General features: G+C 41.8%; 1 protein-coding gene across 2 annotated transcripts in view; it reads right to left on the reverse strand.

The window, feature by feature from the left end:
• Positions 1–22,856, reverse strand: part of NKD1 (NKD inhibitor of Wnt signaling pathway 1) — a 110,030-nt gene extending 87,174 nt beyond the window's left edge. Inside the window, exons 1-4 of one of the 2 annotated variants that reach the window (XM_005526366.3) lie at positions 22,718–22,856; positions 21,966–22,120; positions 21,793–21,825; positions 21,296–21,453 (exon numbers count right to left, since the gene is read on the reverse strand). In XM_005526366.3, the coding sequence (XP_005526423.1) occupies positions 21,296–21,453; positions 21,793–21,825; positions 21,966–21,990 (216 nt within the window). In that variant the 5' untranslated portion in view covers positions 21,991–22,120; positions 22,718–22,856. Of the gene's footprint in view, positions 1–21,295; positions 21,454–21,792; positions 21,826–21,965; positions 22,121–22,257; positions 22,372–22,717 lie in introns of those variants that run through there. The other variant, XM_088062396.1, reaches the window with a different exon arrangement.
• Positions 22,857–23,115: the final 259 nt, after the last annotated feature.

Here is a 23,115-nt window from a genome sequence, read left to right on the forward strand (position 1 = left end):
CAGTGCTCTTAAACAGGAACCAGGAGGGAGCTTGTGTTTTTAAAAGAAAGATGAAGAGGATCATTTTACTTACAAGACTTTTGCCTGATTAATTTCAGCAACAGGAGATACATCTAATATGTTTACACTATATAAATTATTGTTGCATCAAATTAAACTTGAAACAACTCTTAAATTTTGTTTGAAGCTAGAAGCTGTAGGACCTTGCTGTCTGATACAGCTCTGCTATCATGGTTTAAGGAGCAAATGACTAAGCTACGAAATTCTACTGGATGAACCTCAGCAAAGTGCTTCAGGCTAGTTTCTCAACATTAGGACATCTGAGAGTATGGCTACATGGCAGGCATTCCACAGTAATAGCTCATGTCAACACTTCTACTGGGGTAAATAAAGGCATAAGCTGCCTCAAATTACCTTGTATTTACTGTGGAGTATAGGGGGGAATAGGGACATAGGGGAATGCAGACAGAATTCCATGGAGCACCCAGGTATTGGTGCATCCACCACCCCACTTACACAGAGATCATCTGCCCCAAGACTGCAACCAAACTCCCGTCTCAGCCTCCAAAGCACTTGATCCTGAGATCTCTGCCCCAGACAGGCAACATTTCCTACATGGATAAGAGGAGATGAGGGGGGTTTAACTCTCCCAGCACTGCCATTCCATTCTTTGCCTGGCTGCCAAACATCTTTAGTGCAGACAACCTGTTTTAAGCTCCCTCTGACACTGGCTGTCCCTATAGGCTAAAAGGGCATGGCAAACCACCATCCAAAAGAACAGCCCCAAGGAGAAACCAAATAATTAGCAGCATGTGTTTTGATACAGAAAGGTGCAGAGAACATGGCTTTCCCTTTCAAGGCACATGGAGGAAAAACCTTGGTAAAGCAGGGAACTAGATACTGTTTTCTCAGCAATATTTAGTCTAACTCAGCCTCCACCTACATTCACTTCTGCACTGAAAGAAACACACTGTGTAAATTTTTTAATATTTTCTTTCCTTTATATCCTATCCAGTGTCTTCTCTCAAGAGTATTCAAAAAAAGCTGGAAAAGGGCAGCATCTCCTCAGGTGACTCTACAGTAGGACATATCTTCTGCACCACAAGAGTAAAAATCTTCTAATTTCCAAAGTTATGTTTTCACTTGTGTGCTATGGGTGACAATGTTATTGATGACCCAGTAACAAACACAATAAACCCCACATTGTCAAGACTGTGACTACATATATATGCATACACTCAGGGAAAAGAAGGCAAATGTAAAGCAAGTATTTCAATAATAAGTGAGGTATACAAATACAAAATGGTATTTTTCCTCCTAAATCCATGGATAAAGGACTTTTTGCTAGTCTCTGAATTTGCCTTTCACAGCTACATCATCAAGCAATGTCTTACCCAATAAAAATATTTCTGCAGAATTTAATAACTACATCTATAGCACCTTGTCTGAGATTCAAAAGCCTTGAAAATTAAAATATGGCAAGAGCAGAATTTATGACAACTCTGTGAAGTAATGTCTATGCATACACTCCCTCTTAATGACATGATTAATTTACTGTTAGGACTATATTGTAGCAAATTTATTTTTAAGTTACTGGTTCTCCCCCGAAACAATGCCCACCCACAAAAGCCAAGCTGTTGGTCCCCATGCCTGCTGAGCTGTTTTCTGCCTGCTGAATGATGGCAACCAGAATAAAAGTCAACAATTCTCAGATGTGTTAAAAGCTTCAAGCTCTCTGCAGCACTCCCCATAAGCCATAAGCAAATGTGATATTGCAAAATGGCTTGTCATCACCCTCTTCCTGCCCTTCCCAACACATATATTCCTCATGAAGGGATCTTTTCTCTCCACCAGCACCTTTGAGATACTGAAACCTTACTGCTCTGTTATAGGAAATAGCAGGCGAAGATGTCTGTTCTTACACAAACAATTCTATTTATGAACTGAAAACAACTTCCAGGGTTGGCATTTCCAATATATTTATTATTTCAAGGATCATTAATCTTTATAAAGGACAGAGCTTTGAGTTATAACTAACTGCTGTCAGCATAAACTGCTACAGCCATGCCTAAAGTAACAACACTTCTATGTCAAATGGTATCATGTAAAAGATATTCATTGAAAGGGTGAAAAATCCCATACATCTAAATTTTGCTGGCATAGATACACACAATTATTCTGTCTTTTCAGTAGAAGAAAGAGAAATGGACAGAGTTCAATGAACTCAAATTTGAAGACCCTTTTCCATTACATACTTGAGAAAGTTAAGAGATGTAAACTGCAGCTTTAATGATTCTGAGTGGAAATAAAACCTGCACCATTTTCCAATAATTATTACACATTCAAACAGACTGCTACTGCCATGCCTTTACACCCAGTTTTTCCCAAGTCCCCCTGTTATTCCTCATCATTCTTCACAGATCTGAGTAAACTTTTTTTTAGGTGTCAAACAATATAGACTAAATTCTCATTCAGTCTTTACTGCAGTATTTACTGGCATATTTACATAGCCCGCACTCATTGAAATTTCCTACTGATTTTCAATTATTTAAAATGAGGGATGCAAAAAGTCAGCAAAAGAAAAATTATTTCTCCAAAGGTCACATTCAGATGCTTCCAAATGAGTGATTACTTTCAATTCTGACCTCTTTGGTATCAACTGGAACTTGGCCCGAGAAAATGGTTTCAGGACTCTGCCCACTGGTTTGTTTGTACAGTGGCACAGGAAATATGTAAATAGATTAAATTTACAACAAAGTGCCAAGCATTTGAGATCACTGGTTCTGTAATATTCTCTGCTACACGATTACAACAGCCAGAGCCTGACTCTATGGAAGTCAGCACTAACCCCCTCTGAAAGCAGACACCCTGCAGTGCCCCATGGACTCTCTTTCCACCATCCCAGGACCATCACACGTGTTCACACATTATCAGCCTCTGCTCTGAGCAAGGCCAGCCTGGAATCACATTAAGTGTCACACACCAGGCTACAGATACAATGGGTCATAGCCCAGGGGAAAGCGTGTTCTGTGCCCAGCTAATTTGTCCTGTTCACTTTTGGGTAAGTGATTCTCACTGCCATTCATAAATCATGTCTTCTGATGAGAATTCAGATTTAGAGCCCAAACCTCTCACTCTGCAAACACACTGCTGGGTCAGACCCAGCTTAACAGATCTGAGCAGGCAGCTTCTACCCAGTGCGGGTGTGTCTTAGTGTTCCACTTCCCTGCTTAAAGTTCTCCAAAATCAAGGATATTCATGTTTATTCATATGTGTAGTTTAACCCTTTACCATCTAACAATTAATTACAATTACTTGAGTAATGAAATGTATCCGGCTATCAAACTGAAACAAAGAAAGAAAAGCTTTCCTAAAAAGATAGCATGACAGGACATTTACTTTCTTCTCTGTAAGAACATACAAGTTTTTACTTCAAGAGAATATATGAAAGGAGCATTATTTTTAATAGAAAATTAATCATAGATTTTCAGTTCTACTAGACCTAGTCAAGTTGTCCTTCTTTGCCTGAATATTCAGAATTTGCTTAGTAAAAGAAAGGATCTGACTCCAGCAGAAAGAAATCTTCTAAAACAAAAACATGCTGAAAAAGTGAGACTTGCACTACTAGCAGAGAACATCTCTCAAGCCACATGGGTGAATTTTAACATTTAGATCCCTGCTAACTAGGCACAGGCTCAAACCAAAAACCACAAAAATGGTGAAAGTCTGAACACAGATCTGAGTTTTGTAGCTCACACACCAACTCCTCTCTTAACAATGGCTCGAAAATGTTTTTCGAAACTCCTACAATATTTGTTCCATACACAGGAAATGAATTTAATAGTACATCTTTGGGGATTAGCTTTGTTTATCTGTCCAAGCCTTTGATTCAAAGCCTGTAGATAGTATTGCTTTAGTTGCTACACAGACATATTTCCTGATGGGATGCCTCCCTTGCTCACATGGTCATTCACCTTAAACCCTGTTAACTTTATAGGATGCTACAGTGCACATATCACTGGCTGCAAAGGAAGTCCTTTATACAAGTTTATCGGCCTTCCTCTATTCCTAGCATGAAAATGGAGAAGATAAATACACTACTGAAGCATGGGAATTCGGAAGTTGGATAAAAAGTATTACATTCTTACAGAGGCATTCCTCATTTCTAGACAGCATAAAGGAGCTCCTGAGGATGAATTTACTGCTTTTCTGCTTCAGCATAGTGGACTGTATTATGACCCTATAATCCACTGCGAGCAAGGCAGCAGCTGTGAGCTGCACTGCCCTGGAGCTGTCTGAGTGACTGTGATGCACTGAATCACAGTTTCCTTTCCAATTTCCACTCTGCCTCAAGTAAGGCAGCAAGCACTGCCTCTGCACTGTCCTCTTCCCAAAATGATTCTGCTCATGAGCTGGGCTATGCTCCACTGTCTTTCTACTCACAACCAGGCAAGTAAGGAAGTAGGAGATTTGAGGAGAAATTCTTTAAGCTCCAAAAATATGTATACGTTACACGTGTTTTTTGTTAGCAAGCTGCACAGTGGCTATGGTATAGCAAGGTGCAGATATTCAGTAGATACAGTGTGTACTTGCCTCAAATCTTAGTTTGGTGTGCTAGACAACACATGATTGCAAAGGATTCTTGGTGTTCCACACCAAATGTACACCCTGCTAGCTAGATCGCCACGTGGTTTTGTTTCTCCCCCAAGACTTAGTCTCTGAAGAATGTAGCATTTAAATCAAGCATTTAAATGAAAGACAACAGCTGTTAAAATAGAAGTATCTAACATATTTTGAGGCCTGAGGAATTGGTAGGAAAAGGAAGAAGCACTTCAAGTACTGAGAAAGTGTGATCTGTGGGCAATAGGTGGGAATGAAAGCTTTCAGCATGCAAAGGGAGAGGGGGAAAAAATCCCCAAAAACAACAATAAATGCCCATATCCAACACACAGACTAAAGTACCCTGATTCCAGCCAGACTGACCAAATTCTCCAAAACCACAGAGCTGCTAGATTAAAACCATCCTTATGATTCAATATTCAGAGAAGTAATCCTTAAATACATAATAATAGGGTTTGAGATGCCATAAAATCCTCTTTAGACGGGCAGAATATTCCTGAATTCTCTTCATATTTACAAGGAGTGGGGAGCAGGGAAGCTAGAAACTGGGATGTGCCTGGCTGCAACATGCAGCTCTTGGGGGTGTGCTCACTGCTGCCAGGCTGACAGGACAATAAGTGCCTCCTCAGCACCATACATTTAGCTGCGCTCTCCATTCTTTAAAAGAACAAAATACAGTCACAGCCAAGAATTCAGCAGCACCAACTAAAAAGCTTGGGAGTACCCATCACTAACCATCAGTCACCATTTCTAAACATGACCCTGGGTGATGCACAGCAGACAGCACCAAAGGAGGAGGGGAGAGGTGTTGATTCACCTGTAAACCTGCTCCATTTTGTGCTCCAGATAGCTCAAAGGTCTGGAATCAGAGGCATAGCTCACTCTCATTATAAGGCTCTCCATTACACAGCCGGTGTAAAGCAAAGCTTACTGCTTTGACTCACCACCCCACTTCAGTTCTTTGTAAACATTCTGACATGCATTTCACTCACGTACAAACTCTGCTGCTCCAGAGAATAACCTTCAACAGAGAGTAATTTCATTATTCAAGCAAACACCAGAAAAACTTCATCTCCTTGCAAAGCTTCTCCTTTCCCATTTAGTTACGTCTGTGCAGTCCATTTCACTCAGTAACAGTGGTGAAAGCCTGGCTCAATTCTCCTCATGCTGTATTGTACACCTGCTATGATTTACACACATGCAGCTGTACGCTCTGTCCCTACACTCCTATTAATCCTGCCTTGACTCTATATACACCACCAAGAGCAAGGTACAGCAAAAAGCAGGAAGCCCACATCACTTGAATGCACATATCCTTGGCCAGGCCTCTACAAGAGTGGAGATTCAGCTCATACATGAAAGACACGTCCCTCACACCACCTTCTACAACCTTGTCCAAAGTCTTCAGGATGAGTGAGAAGTAAAATGTCTTTTCTCTATATGGCAGAACAGCTTTGATTAATACAAACTTTTTAGAATTAGACTTCTTGAGCTGCTGGATTGTAACAAGAGCTGGACAGTTCAGAAAGGCCCCTTTCTGAAACATGTTAGGAAGATTACTGTAGATCAAAAGAAACAATGTAAGAGGTTGGGCTATTTTTCAAGGGGAGATTATATAAACTTCAAGGAGAATTCAAACATTCTTTTTCATTCTTACTTTGCTCAGGAAAGTAGGTGATAAATACCTGGCTTGTTCATAAAAACATAGCAATGAATTAAGAGTACAGCTGACATTGAAGTTCTTCATGAACTATAAATATTTCTCTGATGGGGAAGTGGGAAAAAGTGGATAAACCCAGTAGGCTCTAAGAGAAGACAAATGAGACTAAATGAGTGGGAAGTGTTTAGCTATTTGGGGTCTCTGTGAAGATATGAACAACTTCAAAAATGATATACACCTGAAGCTAGGATCTAGACTAGAATGGCTGGCTCCAGGATCTCACTCTTAAACCATAATTTCAGAGTTTCAGAGACCAGGCAGCACCACAGCAGTGGCTATCCATCCCTGGCCACCCACATCACAAACACCTCCCAGCTCCACATCTCAGCTGCCAGACCAGTCTGCTAATCTCAGATGACTTCAAAGCCTACCTACCTTGCGACCCAGAGAGCTTAAGAAAGCTGTGTTTAACCTATTACCCCATCTCCTTAAATACAACAGGGCTGACATCCCACCCATGAAAATCCCAGCCACTAAGCAGAGCCCCAGGGGGCAACACCAGCAGCCCAGCTAGCAGGGGCACACCCTGTTATCAGAGCCTGTCTCTCAACCACGGACAGCTTTAACCTCAGAGGGATCGTTCGTACACCTGAATATAAAATATGGTCCAGTACCACCTGCAAATGGATAAATCTGAAGAGTGCTGCACTAGAACATGCAGCTCTCAACAGACTTAGCTCCTAGAAATTTCTGTCATAAGACGAAAATACAAATAAAAATTATTTTACGATTGAAGCAAAAAGGATTAAGCCCAGATAACTCATCTGTACTGGCTGTACTTCTGATGTGCCCATTCTCACCTCTTCCCCTTAACAACCAAGTCAATGATTTTGTTATATTGTATGCATGCAAATTGGACTAATTTCTTTGACTGTGTCCCCAATACTCTAATTTTGCCCTTTCTATCCTTTACCAAGCCCGTCTACATAAGTTGAAGATGCACTCCCTCCTCTGTCCACTTGCTTTTTTCAGACCTCCTTTCAGAGGAGAGGTCAAGCCTTTCCTCTCACCAGTCCTCTCTCATCTTCTTTCTTAGGAGAACATTTTCACCCAGTCTGAGGGGATTACATTTTGCTCATTCCTGTTTGATGCATTTCTTGTGAGACAGGATCAAATGAGATTGAAGGCCCAGAAAACCCCATGCTGTGTACCTTGCATAAAATGTACTTTCTCTTACACTAGAAAAGGGCTTACATGACATATATTTTTTATAAATATATATCTATGAAATTTTGAAAGTAGGCAAAAAACATTATAATATCATAAGGTGGCAAGGAATACAAAAGAGGGAAAAAAACCACAGTGAATAGAATCCTTTTTTATAAAAAAGAAAACTATGCTGAACACAAACTCCTTCATGAATTCTCTTTATACTTCCAGTGACACAAATTCACCATTCTGCTGACACTGTTGCTGACACTACTGAAAAAGTCACCCAAGATGGCTCATTTTAAAATAAAATTTTACAAGGAAACAAAATGGGGATTTGTAATGGAACATTTCCTTCAACTTAATCATAGCATCATTACTGTAACAGTATAAAGTCAATTTGTTCTTTTAATTTATTTCATGATAAACATACAATATTTTGGGGATAACTCCCACAAAGACATCCAGTTAAAGGAGAAAAGTCTTAAATTATAGTTGTCCAAAACAGTCCTCCCCTAATTTACTTGATGCCAACAAACAAGAGATCTCCTCAGTAATTCTGTGTTTCCAATACTGCTGTCAGTTTTAATACTACCTCCAGATTCCACTCATTTCAAGTCACTGAGAAATTCTTGAGTATTTACAATCAGTCAAACAAGGAACCATTTCAGCTCTTTGACCTTAGAATCATGAGGTATAAGCTTTCAACTTCCATAGGGAAGATATTTTTAAAACGAAGAGTGCATTTCCCAGAATAATGATGCTCTAATACTAAACAGCAGCTCAGTTATTTTGTGTTAAGAAACCAAAGCCCTACTTACACAATTTCAAAGCAGCAGCTGTGACTTTGAAACTAGGAACGCATTCTGGCCACCTGCTTTAAAACCAGCCAAAATAAACGTGGTGGGATGGTTCCTGTTGATAACCATGGGATGGCAGGGCAGCACAGGTTATTTGCTGCTAGGGCTTAGGTCCTAGACATCACTAACTTCTCCAGGATTTCATCTGGATGAGGAGCTTGGGATCAAGCTGATCTGAAAGTTGGATTAATTACTAAGTGCAAGTTTGCAGTACTGTTACTCAAGAGGAGCAAAACTTCATTGCACAGCTGAGACATATTGTTCACGGCATGCCATTCACAGTGTGATGTTTTACTCCCACAGCAGATGATACTTCTTAATCCCTTGCCAAACAGAAAGTATTATGGTCTGGCTTACAAGGTATTGGCTTCTTTGAAGAAAGGGTTTGTTTTGCTGCTGTGTTTTTTTGGTTATTTTTTTAATCAACTCAAACCCATCCATAATAGTAATAACAGTAAACTAAGAATTATTACTTTAAAACCTCAAACTATCCTACTTCTTCTAGCTTTACTAAATGCAAAAAACATTGCATAAAATAGTGTCCACCAGTGAAACTAAACCTTCCCATTATGCTAATGTAGCAGAGTGTACCTCTGAAGATATTTCAGGGCCAAATCCTGCTCTCAGCAGAATTAACTGAGAGTTACTGAACTTCAACAGTAAAAGAATTTGGCCTACAAGATCTCAGCCATTTCTAATTCTCACTATTAAAAAGCAAAAGCAGTCCCCCACGAAAAACTCCAAAGTACTACAGAAGAAAAAGAAACCTTAAATATTTAAAAACATACAAACCTGTTCCTAAAACTTTAATTTAATCTAACATTGTTAAAGAAGGAGAGAAGAAAAAATAAAAATCAGGTCACTCACAAGCGCCCTAAGTTCTTTCTGCTTTCTACTCCTCTTTGCCTTGCTTTCCCCCTTGCACTCTCCTTGTGCAGAGGCACATTTTGGACAAAGCACCCACTGTAACACTCACAGTGCCAAGGTGGGAACGCACTCTTCTCCTTATGGAGAAAGGACACACACTTTGATGTTCAAGGAGAGGACTCTGGATGGTGCAACTCAAAAGGTTGCTACAAGTTTATTTCTTTTTTTTTTTTCTTCCTATAAATTATCCCTCCTTTTGATATCTATTCTTGCTCTTAAAAAAAATACACACATCAAGTTAAGATGAAAACTGCCCACACAACAAGTTTGTGTTTACAAGCTTAAGAGCAAGTTTCACTTGAACACAGGTCAATGCCTCTTTAAGAAACATCACATACCAAAAAAATCACACATGGTTAGAACACATCATGAGCAGAGAGGAATTGTGGACTCAGTCTGTGAGGCACCGAGCCAGCCTGAGAAGCCCTTTGAAGTTAGAAAAACATCCTCTGGTCAGAGCACATTTGTGAAACCGTGGGACAGGCGCTTTAAACAACATTCACTCCGAGATCACCTGCGGTGTGCCAGTGGATTGGCGCCTGGGTAACTTCAACAACGTAACCCTTTATATTCCACCAAGATCACTCACTCCAAAACCTCTCCCATCACCAGCACAGTCACAAAACTGCGTGGCAAAGCACGTACCATTTCCCTCTCTGCACAACACAGGCAGGCAGCTCCAGCAGATGAGTGAAGGCTGGGGAAAGCCAGCCGCCAGCCCTTGGTCGGCAGGAGAGGCCGCTCTCCCTGGCTGACACACAGGGAAGGCATCACCCTGCAAGAAGGGCTGCTGCAAAGCAGTGCTGCACAAGGCACAGCAGAGTCTGAAATGCAGCCAGGCATGACACAGAATACTGCTCGTCACCCTTGTCAGGAGAAGGAAGATCCTTGGCTATGGATGGCCAAGCCCAGGTAACACAAGGGGTTTTTCCCTCTCCCACTTACACACAGATAAGACTGAACATCAGAAGACTCTTCTAAGCAAAGTTAGCTCCCTCCACCCAGCTCTGCCATCAGCTATTAGCACCCAGCCTGCTAGCATCACTGTGCTGTGCCAGACCAGTTTAAAGCACATCCACCCCCAGATCTGGCAGCTCTCTCAGGCTGGAGTGCCTCTCAGGAGAGTCTCTAACTGAAGGCAGCAGTGCCTACCCAATCCTCGTACTGCTGGATATTGGAATTGATGTGCAATAGCAGACAATCTTGACTAGAGCCCGTGTCAGTTGAGACTGTGGAAGGAACAAGCCTCACCCTGCCTTTGGATAGGGTTCCTGATGGTGTTAGGAGACACTCAGACTGTACACTAGGCCAGGACCCTTTCCCTTCTTAAAACATACCCCTAAAGGCACATCATTAGCATTTTTCTCATCCAACTATTCTGCTCTTCTATGTTTGACAAGCTTTCCTACTTTCCCCAGTGGTGGTGAAATTCCCGTCATTTTTGAGGAGACAGGACTGCCAGTGTTGCCATCAGAAACATATGAGGAGGGTCAGATTACTCGTGCAGAGCTAATATGGGACCTCACAGCCTTCTTGCTTCTCCCACAGGACATTACCCATTGTCTGTTATTCAATTACTGACAAATCTAGGGGGTTCCCACTGCAGTGCCCTTGGTTTGTCTTTCCAAATGGGGAAAATCAGAGGCGGCCATAGGCTAAGGACAGATTGTTTTAGCAGAGGTTTGTTCTGTATTTGAACAGCACATGTATGTTTCATGAATAAGCACAAGCAACACCTGCATGCTGCAGCCTAGCTAGTCCCTCCTAGATAGCAGCAAATGTCCGAGGACACAGAGCTACTTCAACCTACTTCAACATGCCTTGCCTTTGAATTTCAGCAGAGTTCTCACAATCTTTTTCGGTTTTTTTTTTCCCCCTAAATGGCACATAAAAAAATAAATCAAACACCCATCTGGAAAAGAGTGCCACGGTAAGGTTGATGACCAAATTCTAGTGAAGTCTATACAGCATCAATGAATACAATACTTCCTTTCCAAATGCTGGGGATTTTTTCTTTCTTCCCTGTCACACATCACCATGTTGCAGTCTGAGAGCAGCTGTCTTTCAAAGTACAGCCCTGTACAATAGCTTACACAGGAAGAGATCTCATTTACTTCTTTATGCTGTGCATTAGTCCAGAGTTAAAGATTTTGTGTGCTTCCTATTAGTCATAAATAAATGATTGAAAATACCCTTAGAGTAGAAGAAAAAAAAAAAATGAGATTGTGGTTCAATACTTTAACAAACCAACCTAATTAGATAAAAAAACACCTTAATACAATAAAAATGTGGCATTTTAATGGGTATTAAGCAGTGCTGTGGGAATAGCCTCTTTCAAAACATGCTTTTTAAACCTAACTGGAAAATTACACTGCTAATTACAAATGGGAATTTAAGTGGCAGTACATCTGGGAAAAACTTTTATGAACCTGTCATAAAATGATCAGATAAACTGCATCTGCAGGGGAAAATACACTGCCATTACACCAGCAATGTAGCTGCCAGATTAAAAGAATATTAGTCTCTTCAACCTTCCCTCATCTTCCACTGATGTGGCAGAGAACCCAATACAAAGCCACTAAAACCAATGAGCAGCTTCCCTTCTATTACAGCAGGACTTTTGCATCAAAGCAAAACAGAAATAATGCAGAATTTTTAGAAATTATAGAAACAGTCTTACCGAACTGCACCGAGTCAGTTACAAATATACATTTAAATGTAATTTATTTATGGTATTTGAAAAAACTCTTTATACCTATATATCCACATCAGGAACAAGACCTTGCACATAAGCTTTGCATAAATAAAAGTGGCTTTAACTGAGATAACCTATGAAGTTTATCCTCAAAATAAAATTAAATATTCGGGATGGCTAAATGAGGCACAGTTTTTCCATGGGGAAAAAAAATAGCAAAGTATTATTTATTTTCCTGTAGGTACTTGTTTTGAAAAGTCTTTCCTCCCCACCTGGCCATCTGCTAAAAGCCACAATCTACATTAAAACAGTGTGTACGCTTTAGAAAATTATCAACCATCTTTTTTTACAGCAGGAGCTTATGAAATTATTTGATCCACTTTTCATATAGAAAGTCTATGGCTGACCATAAATAGGCAGGCTCCCAGTATAAACTTACCAGGATTACATCAAAGCCCTTCCTCTAGGATCAGACGATTGATTTCTTCAATGCTTTTTAGAATTTCTTCCAGGATATTTTGGGTTATTGCCTTAGACCTTTGCTCAGCTGGAATGACAGATACTCTGTTTGCTAGACTGTGATGTTCCCTCTTTATAGGGGAATGAGTGTCCGTAGTGTACACACACGTACGTTACACGAACAGAGAGAGACTTGGAAAGTTCACAGGCAAAATTATTATTTATTGTTTCAAAAAGAGTAGTTTATTACAGAAACACTGATACAGGCTTAACCACAGCATCTTACGCAATATAGAGAGTGCTTGTTATTCTGTGAGCTCAGGACTGGAACACTCTATGCTCAGAGAAAATCCCTACTCCCCCAAACAGGCATTTGTTCTTTCTATGCACTTAACGCACAAGGCTTAGCCTTACAGCTACTACCCTCTTTACCTAACTCTCTTGAAACCAACTGTCCTGGAACTATGAAAGATTTTTAAGATAGGACAAGCAGCAGCTTAGTCCTTACCTACCACTATCAAATCTTTGGGGAATCAGACAGCAAACTATCTCCGAGGGCAATGTGACACACTACCCACCGTTCTCCTTCCTCCCCCAAGACAAATCTGTCACCTCAGTACCACTCATCATTCGCATCAGAGTATGGATCAAAAGATCTGAGCCTGCTCCCAAATCCCATTTCTCCTGCAAGACGGTACTTTGTTCTGTCACTTCCCTACTGAGTCTATCTCCTTATTTTATGCCTCACAGCATGTGTGGCTGCACCCCAAGATCAAACACCCATGCATGATTTTCTTTCACAGATCTTGAATCACAATGTTATACTTTAATAGGAACCTCAATATACTTAATCCCTTTAAAGCTGCCACAGTAATGCCCCCAAATGCATTAAATTTCACCCTAATCGCAAAATACAAAGTATTTCTCTGGATGGACAGTGCAGACTGTTCCGACCACATGCCAATCCACCTCTGAGCTAAAGCAACATGCACTGCCTGCATTTGTTTGTCAGAAGTTCAAGGACACATGGCTGAAAATTCCAGGCGCCTTAAATGTTCTCTGCTGCAAATTTTGCTCAAAACCTAACTGAACATTTAAGGGATGATCTCACATTCTCAAGGCATTCTCATTGCAAATGACAAACGAATGAGAGCCACTGAGCCTGCATTTAAATCCAAACCCACTAACACTGAAACCAAGGCTGGTAGATGCCCCCTTTCAAGGTGCACTCAAAACACCCACACCCCACCACAGTCAACTCAATGAGTTTCAGAGTCCACTGAACTCTGAGACTGAGAAGGGTTATTACACAAAATTACCAAACTATTGGAGCTTTGGCAAAAAGCAGAAAAACTGCTTGCCTGATAAATCTCGTTCACAAGTATTAAACTTTATTAACAATAGCTCCAGGTTTAAGGAACAACTACTTTTCATGTATGTTTGGCACGGACCTGGTTTGAACCAAGGAACCACAAGGTCTTCTGCTCCCTCTTCTGCTGCAGGGCTGGTGTCTGGTGGGACCCTTTAGGTGTATTTTTACAGGGCCCTTCTTGACCACTGAGGACCTTCTCAGGCACTGATAGCATTTTAGTTTCCTGTGGCCACTGCCTGGTCATCTGAGGAGTGAAGATTCGTACCACCAGAAATTTTACAGACCAAAACAACAGGATCATTTGTTGCCCTATAATATACAGTAGGCCAAACCACAGAATCGCAAAATGGTTCAGGTTGGAAGGGACCAGATCATATGGGTCATCTGGTCCAAGTTTCCTGCTTCAGCAGGGCCATCCCAGAGCACAGGCCACAGGATTGTGTCCAGAAGGTTGGTTCTTGAATCTCTCCAGTGAAGGGAGACTCCACAGCCTCTTGGACAATCTGTTCCAGTGCTTGGTCACTGCACAGCAAGGAAGTTCTTCCTCATGTCCAGGTGGAAATTTCAGTGCATCAGTTTCTTCCAATTATCTCTTCTCCTATTACTTAGCCCTACCAAGCAGAGTCTGGCTCCAGCCTCTCGACACTCTCCCTTCAGATACTGACAGACATTGATGAGGTCTCCACTCAGCCACCTTTCCTGAAAGCGCTACAGAACCTCCCCAAAAGACACTCCCTTCCTTAAACAACTAGATTCTGTATGACTAAACCACAAGTATTCCTGATGTACGATGGGCACCTATCAGGTGATGTGAGACACAAACAGAGATTAGAGAATCCAGTTAAACACTTGCTTACAGACAAAAACCTGCTGGAAAGCCAAGTCCCATGGCAAGCCAATGGATCACCTTATTAAACATTGGATATTAGGTTACATGGCAGCAGTATGTTTGGAATACAATGACTGTACAAGCCTTTCCAACCCAAAAAGGGACGTCACACATGTTCAGAAGTGCCACTGTAATTCCTCAAGTTAAAAAACAAAATACATGCCATATTGCCCTGATGGCAACAAATCCAGAAGCCTACAAAAAGTGAATGCCCTGTACAACAGTACCCCTTGCAGAGACACCAGGGCAGCAGTGGTTGGAGATGTACAAATCATTTCCCCTTTCCCTTAGCTCACGCTAAAAGCCAGTGCAGACCTTCCACCACAGTTAACACCATTGGCCTTCCACCACTGGAAGAGAAATGTCATGAGATATTGCAATACAAACATGCTTTCCTGGCTCAAAAATCAGACACAATGAAGATTTTGCATTTGGAACTTGGTTAATAATTCTTGAATGGAATATAGTCCAACTCAGACTCCCATAGCTGTAGTTACTCTGTAGGAGTAAATACAGGCTTAGTTTTGCTGCCAATGTTGGCAGATACAACTAAATAAATTCACAGAGAAAGTATATTTGACCATTCCTTCACATTAATGTTTTTAAACTAAAACCTTACCTCACTTTCCATGAAAAGATATCTATAAATATCACATAGTTTGAAAACTCACAAGTATTCAAATTGGTATATGAAGAAGAAAATTAGTTCCATTACAAAAAAACAACAAAACAAAATCCTTCAAGTATTTTTTACCTCTGAACATCTACCATTTGCTTTCCAACCAGGGTTTGATGCTGACATTCACGAAGCAAAATCCGTCTGCAAGGATTTCTATAAATGCCAACATCTGCAGCACTGGGAGCAATGTTCCATTCTGATTTAAATATCATCACTGAACAATTATTTCCCCAACTTTGGAAAAACTAACTCCTACAAAGTTTCAGTACTCAAGAGACTTCTCTTTCCTCTGTTCATAACTCAACACAAAAGAAACCATAAAAGTCAACTAAGATCTTCTTCTGAAGGGTGCATACAAACAGCCACTTACTGAGCTCCTCCTGGGTCATATTACAGATCTCAAAACCTACAGAAAACCCTTCTGTTAATGAATGCTGCCGTAAAGAACACTCCCATATGTCAACAATCATGTGCTACAAATGTGCCATTTTTGTTATAACTAAAGTTTTAGTGTGAAGTTCTGGACTGCATTATTTACATTTAAGACATTAAAGAATATAATGTATTGTTGTTACTTTTCATCCTGGATTACAGAAGAAAACATACACCATAACCAAGGCTTTCTCATTCAGAAGAATTAAGGTTTCACTAAGCCAACAGGGACTATCAGGAGCCCAAGAGACACAGATGAGGACTTGACCCAGCTACTACAGAGAATATGTTTTCTTCTTACAAATACCAGCCTAAGTAACTCCACTTTAGAGTGAGTGGGAGAAAGAGGGTTGTTAGAGATCAAAAAAAAGTTCCTTTAATGAGATTGTTTGCAGAAACTTCATGGGCCATTCAGCTTTCCAATCAACATGCCAAATTAAATGTGCACCACATTAAATCTGAAACACCTATAAAACAAGCCCTGATGAAATACAGACAGTCTTCCATCTACCTCCTCCATATGGCTCAAGCAAAGTCAGCTTTTAATTTCATAACACAAAATATTTAATTTATGCTTTTCTTCATATGTCAATTTAACCTCTGGCACATAGCTTTGAAACCATATAAGGATGCCTAACACTTTCCATATGGCAACTGAATTGTGGCTTTTAATTGCACCAACTGGTATCATTCAAGGATAATTCCCTTGGAATCCAGCTTTCTGCTACAGTATTGGCCAATTCACTAATCTCATCACCATGGCACTAATACTTTCAGAAACTCTTTGATTGTTAATATTCATATTATAATTTTCCCAAACCAGAGCTGTCAAGATATACTATGTACATCACTAATTAAATTATCTTGGTTTGTTGGCACCAAATTTCAACACTAAGTAAGATTCTGCTTCTCTCTCTCTCTCTCAATACAAAGTTTGGTAAATTTATTTTAAATGCCATAGACAATATTTTTGTGTACTAAAATGCTTTCTAGTCATACCAATGCTGAGTCTGCTGTTTATTTTAATCTTCAGAGTCAATAAAAATAATTATTTATATAGTACTGACATTAATGGACTTGAAAACACTTCAGTTAAAAAGATCACTTCAAGCAGTCACACAAGATAACAACCAAGTAAACTTTCACTGCTCTTGTCACTATACCAGAAAGAAGGCAGCCTTTCAAGTGTCACTAGCCATGAAATGACCCCAAGATAGTGCTGCAGTTAAATCTTGCATTTCAACAGCCTTTAGTATGTACATAACACAAAAAAGTCTCATTTCTGTTTATTATTTTCATTTTGGATGAATGACCTACCCAGCTGTGTCTTTCGTAAGGCGATGTATTTTTAATATGCACACACACACACACAATTTAACAGTGGGGGATTGGGAAGGCCTTCTTTTTTCATTTAAGATTGATCATACTAGAGGAGCAGTGAAGTTGACACTGGTGTTGTCTCCTCTCAGCCATGCAAGGAATGCCCATTAATGTCACTGGCAGTTACAGGCACAGAACAAATGGAGAACAAGCCCCACCTCTGAAGTACTGATGCGCCTCAGAATTTCATACTGTGCTAGTCCCAAACCAGATACTCAACTCTAATTAATGTCAATTAGGGTTGAACATGAGGATCACTAGCACCACTGAGCCCAGCAGAAGTGGTAAGCTAAAGTCATTTCTATTTTACCTAAAATGATTACCTACAATGTGGCTCACTGAGAGCTGGTCTGAAATTTAATTAAAAATATGTGACTTTTTCCATTCCCAAGCACAGATCTCAATGAGACGCACAAGAACCTCATAAAACTTCTTGTAGGTTTGAAGATAAAAGTAAATGGAACTAAGCAAATGTCATATTTAATATTCCCCCCTCTAGCATAGAGCCATTTCTCAGTTAAATAAACAAATACATGAATATTTGCAAACAATGTTGATTTCCAAAAACAGTTTGTAAAAGTAAACACACTGAATAAATTTAAACTTAAGAATTATACAGGATAATCCACAGCATCAGAAAACCTTTCTGGATACAAGTTAACTCATTCATAAAGCACCAAAAGAAGTGTATTCAGTTGCTAGCAGATTTACAGCTTCAGTGGTTTCAATTAGCTTTGAAACCAGAAGATGACTCTGGACCTCATACTTTTCATGGATGCAACAGAATTCCTTTTCTCTTTAATCCTGCATGATGTAGAAGCTGCAGGCCAGCCCTCGGCCTGAAGAGTCATTAAAACCCTTAGAGCAGAGCAGCCCCTGCTGGGCGGGTGGCAATGGTTTAATGAGATCAGAGCTCTCGCCCAGCACAGCCAGCTGCACACACACCACGGGCGCTCATTTCGGACACGCTCCCCTCCCCTGCCTCATGCCTTCACCCAACCATCCTCCACGAGACCCTTCTCAGAAGACTGGTGCTTTTGGCAACAGCTGGACATTAATTACTGTTCTTTCAGTGAATTGGAGAGGAGAGACAGATGGACAGGACACAACACAGACAACACATCAGCTGAGGGAAGTCTTCTCTAACCGAGAAACCCTCAAAACTTCTGCTCAGGAGAAGGAAAGGTGACATACAATTGAACTCTCCTGAAGTGAAGTGATGTAAAGGCCTCCCCTCCACGACAATTGTAAACTCAATCATTCTAGAGTACTACAAATGAAACTTTACTGATTTCCTGCATTAGTCACTCATTCCTCTTGTAAAACACTGCATGAATCCCTTGAACTTCAGTGTCATCTCCCCTGGATGACTAACTTCAGCAGAACAATTCACTGTCTGTTCTTGATAGAAATAGCCTTCCAACTACAACCAGGACAGAATTTTTGGCTTATAGACAGTATAATAAATCAAATTGCACTATCATATCCAAGTTCTCATAAAAAGTATTCAAATTTTGGATTTTCAGTCTTAGAAGCTCTTCAGGCTAGGCTAGGCTCTTCTCTCCCATCAACAGGTCTTTGGAAGTAAACTGAATTTTACCAAATAGGCCCTATATACTAACAAAACCATCAACAAAGCTCTGGTAAAGGATTCCTACTCAAAAAATTATTTCTAGGACCATTATTTTTTTAACACAGCTGTATGTTTCTGTGAATGCAGATATTTTCATCAGCATTTGATCTAGTTCTTTCTGACATAAGTCACAAATGCATCAACTTGGGATCTATTTTGGGGGAAAAATTCCATGTTTTACTGAAAAGTCACAGTTTCAGCTGTGACACAATAAAACTGTACCATTCCACAGAGCCTTGTAAGCTTATTGAACATTTTAGGATTAATTTTGAAGCAATAAAGATAGGCGTCCTTTGTCAATTCAAGAGCTACACTATTGGGGACTATACTACACCACTGTCCCATACAACCCTGTTACTAACCACTAGCAGAAGAAACTACTATTTCTACATCTTGAGGAGACCAAAGAACCAAGAGGTTAGGCTACAATTCCCTTTGTATCTTGGTATAATTATACTAGAGATCAAAGAGATCTCAGAAGAGAAGCAGTCATGCAATCTCAGTTATGGAGTCAATCGCTGTGACTCCGTAATCCTTGTCAAAATGACTGTACATATGGCACATATGGTTCCAATGTAGAATTAGAAATGCATCCTTCCATATTCCAAAAGTTCATATTTTAAAGGAACTTTAATGTTGCTGTCACAGTGTGCCTGTGACAGGATGACAATTAAACTAAGTCAATAAGCAGGCTATACATGCACACAGATACTACCAAATATATTAGGCAATAAATGGCAAATATTTTTGAACATTCAGAAACATCTCTATAAGGATGGCAGTAAAAAGCCTCATGGGAACAGTGCTTTTAAACACACTTAAACCTATTTACAGTTTTATAATCTACTAAAACTGTAGACTAATATTTAGTTAATGGCTTGTTAATTGCTGAGCCATCATGAGGAGGACTTCCTCTTGAGTAAGTGGAGAAATACTGTTCTACTGTCATTCCAGCTGAGCAGACCTCAGGAAACTGCCAACTGAAGAGTGTTGTGAATAGAAAGTATCCTTGATAAAAGATATTTTCTCCTCCGTTTCAGAAACCAAATCATCTTTGTAGAAGAAAATACATTTCACAAACTAAAATCAGAGTTTTTACCTTTAACTCTTGTATATTAAATGATGTTTACTTTGGTGAGTTGAGCTTCTTTTCTAGAAAATATACATGTGAAAGGTAGAACATATGTAAAAACCGCATCTTAGAAAAATTGGGATAATTAGAAAATAATTAAAAACACGTGTTTTTACTCTTTGCATCTGCATCAAAGTATATACTATTGTTAATGAGAACTTCTTTGAATATATCGTTTCCAAGTAAAGCACAATAAATATCATTTCAACCAATCATACCTGCAAGTCGAAGGTGATTATGTTCATCAGCTACAAACAAGTCAATAGCTTACCCCTTTGTCTCTACTTCTAGCGACTTTCACACACTTTATGCTCCTCAAAATACAATACTGGTGGAATCTAAAATGTCACCATTAACTTTTCCCATACTACACATCTTCTGCTCACTTCACCATCCCACCTAAAATGAAGTATTTTCGACTTGCAAGTTAATTTTTCCTGAGACACAAGAAGTCCAGGCTTCTGACAATACAACTGGTAGCTAACAAAGCAAAGAGCCTGCAGGAGGTTTGGTGGCCCTGGCTCTGCTTGTGCTTTCAAAGCCACACTGCTTGCTGGGAAGCACAGATTCCAATCTCTCCATCTCTCAGATTACCTTCCCAGTGATGAAGCTTTCAGGACTTGATCCAAAGTCAATGGGATTCTTTCAGTAAACATCAATAAGCTCTGGATCACACCCTGAAACACTATGAGGACCATATCTAAGTAATGTTAAGTCTGTTTACCTCCCATGATGCCTTTTTGTTTAAAGAGACAACATTAAAAATAAATAAAAGAAAATGGCAACTGTAACATTTCCTCCCACCCTGCTTTACATGGAGAACTGAAGGAAGGAGAAGGGGTGAAAAGTGAACAGTGAAACAGCCAGGACAAGTGACTGGCACAGTAACTCTCGTGGAGAAAGTCAGCCTCACGTTATTCGCAAAGAGCAAATAAATAACAATAACTCTTCGGGGACTTCTTGCCTGCCAAAATGTCACAGGCAAACTTGTGCACTAATCAGGGTTCACAAGCTATCGCACGCCGGCTGGGTGCTGGGCTTTCCCCAGAGACTGTTTGTTCCTGTTTGTGAAAGGTTTTGTTCTAATCGTACTGCCCAGACACCGGCAGTCAGGTTCCCTTACTCCTCTGGCTTTTGCTCCCTCACCAAGTTTGCTCTGCAGCTTCTAACTTCATCAAAGGACTAAAGGAAACCACCCACGGGGCAGCGCCTCGGAGCAACATTAGGGCAAAGAAAACCTTCCTTTGCACAACCGCCCCTTGGGAGGGAAAGAGGGATGTAGAAAGAGCTTTTGCTTTTCACTGTTTCAAAGGGAAGGGGCGGGGGGGCAGCGAGGAAGCTGACATACCCTGGCGCTGGAGAGCCTGCACACGGCGCGGTGCTGGCAGCCGTGCTGGAGTCCCGAGCTGCTGCCGCCGCTGCTGCTGCCCCCGGAGTATTTCTGCTTCACCATCCAGTCCTCCAGCCCTCTGCGAGCCAGAGAGGCGTTCACCGCAAAACTATCACCTAGAAAAAAGGAGACAATGCCTCCGCTGAGCCGCCCGCAGAGCCCGCCCGAACCCCGCGGCCGTCCCTGCGCCCCGCCGGGGCTGGAGCCGGGGCTGGAGCTGGGACTGGCACCGGGGCCGGAGCCGGGACTGGCACTGGGACTGGCCCCGGGACTGGCACTGGGACTGGCACCGCGGCCGGAGCCGGGGCTGGAGCCGGGGCTGGCCCCGGGAGCGGGGCAGCCGCGCAGAGCGCCAAGCGCGGCGGAAAGTTGAGGGGAGAGGGCAAGGGCCGGGGGCAGGCAGCCGGACCGGGGGAAGGCGTTCAAAGTTACTAACAGTGAGGAGCCATCCCTACCTTCTGGACTTTCTCTGGGTTTACAAACGGCAGCTAGGCAGATCCGGAGGAAAGTGTGTGAGGGAAATAATAAAGGAAGATCGTTAGACACCAGAATAAAATCACAGCAACAAACCGAGTAAAATCCGAATAAAGGGAAGGGGCTAAGGAAGTAGCAAGTGAAAGGAACTAACCATGTTTCGAGTGAAGTTTCCCCATCTCTCTGCATTGATCTGCAATTACGATTCATTTGACTGTTTTCAGTAGGGTCAGGTTCGTTTGTTGTTATTTTTTGTAGATATATAAAATCCCAGCGTGTTTAGAAATCCATGTGCTCCGCTTCTCCCTGCTAACACACAAGCGAGCTCAAATCTCAGCTCCTCTCCTGCAGCACGGTCCGGCGTCCCCCTCTCCGCTCCAGCCTTCCTCCTCTCTGCTCTCTTTCCCAAAGACAGAGGCGGTTACAAAAGACCTTACTTCACCCACCGGGGAACATGATTGACACCTCATTGAGATTAGACCACTTGCAGGCAGCCTCCGCCTTCCCATTGGGCCGCGGCGGCAGATGAAAGGGGCGAGTGAGCCTTTTGGAGCCTCAAAAAGGAAAAAGGAAAGGGGAAAAAAAAAAAAAAAAAAAAAAAGAAAAAGGAGCAGCCGGGGCGCGTTTCACTTCCAGCCAGGCACGGGCGGCGGGGCCGGCCCCGCTCCGCGCAGCCCCGCGGGCGCCGGGCGGACAATGTGCCCGCTGCCCCCCGGCGCGGCCCGGCCCCGCCAGCGCCGCCCTCCGCAGCCTGCGGAGCCCCCGGGCCCCGCCCGCGTCCCCGCTCGGGCCGCGGGGCCGGAACCGGCCGGGCTCCGCTGCCGGCGCCCCTCGGGGCCGGCCCCGCTCGGCGCAGCCCGCACGCCCGGCGGGCTCTCCGCACGCTGCCTCCCGGCTCCCCTGTACCCGGCTGCGCTGCTGAGTCCCTCCTGTCCCTGCTTCCCCGTATCTGGATCGCGAAGGAACACGGCATGTCTGGAAAAGCAGTTGTTCTGCCGACTTAGTCGTGCAAATTGTTTTTCACGGGCATCCCTTCGCACACAAGTGATCCTAATGAAGCCGCTGCTAATGCCAAAATGCAGTTCTCAGGGTCAGGTCCGGAGCCCTTTCTTAGTGATTCAAAATGTTGGCAGCAGGAGGACAAAGTCTCTCCCAGCTTTTTTTCATTATTAGTTAAGTAGATGAGATTTACAAAGAATCTCCCCTACTTCTCCAAATCATGATTGGTGTATTTTTTTACACATAGCATAAACTAAAAGGAAACTTGCTGTTTCATAACAATAATTCTCACAGTCATTAAAAAT

Source organism: Pseudopodoces humilis, chromosome 14 (genome assembly GCF_049639895.1).
Source record: "Pseudopodoces humilis isolate 2021_Gansu_Grassland_sample_001 chromosome 14, ASM4963989v1, whole genome shotgun sequence".
NCBI classification, from domain to species: Eukaryota; Metazoa; Chordata; class Aves; order Passeriformes; family Paridae; genus Pseudopodoces; species Pseudopodoces humilis.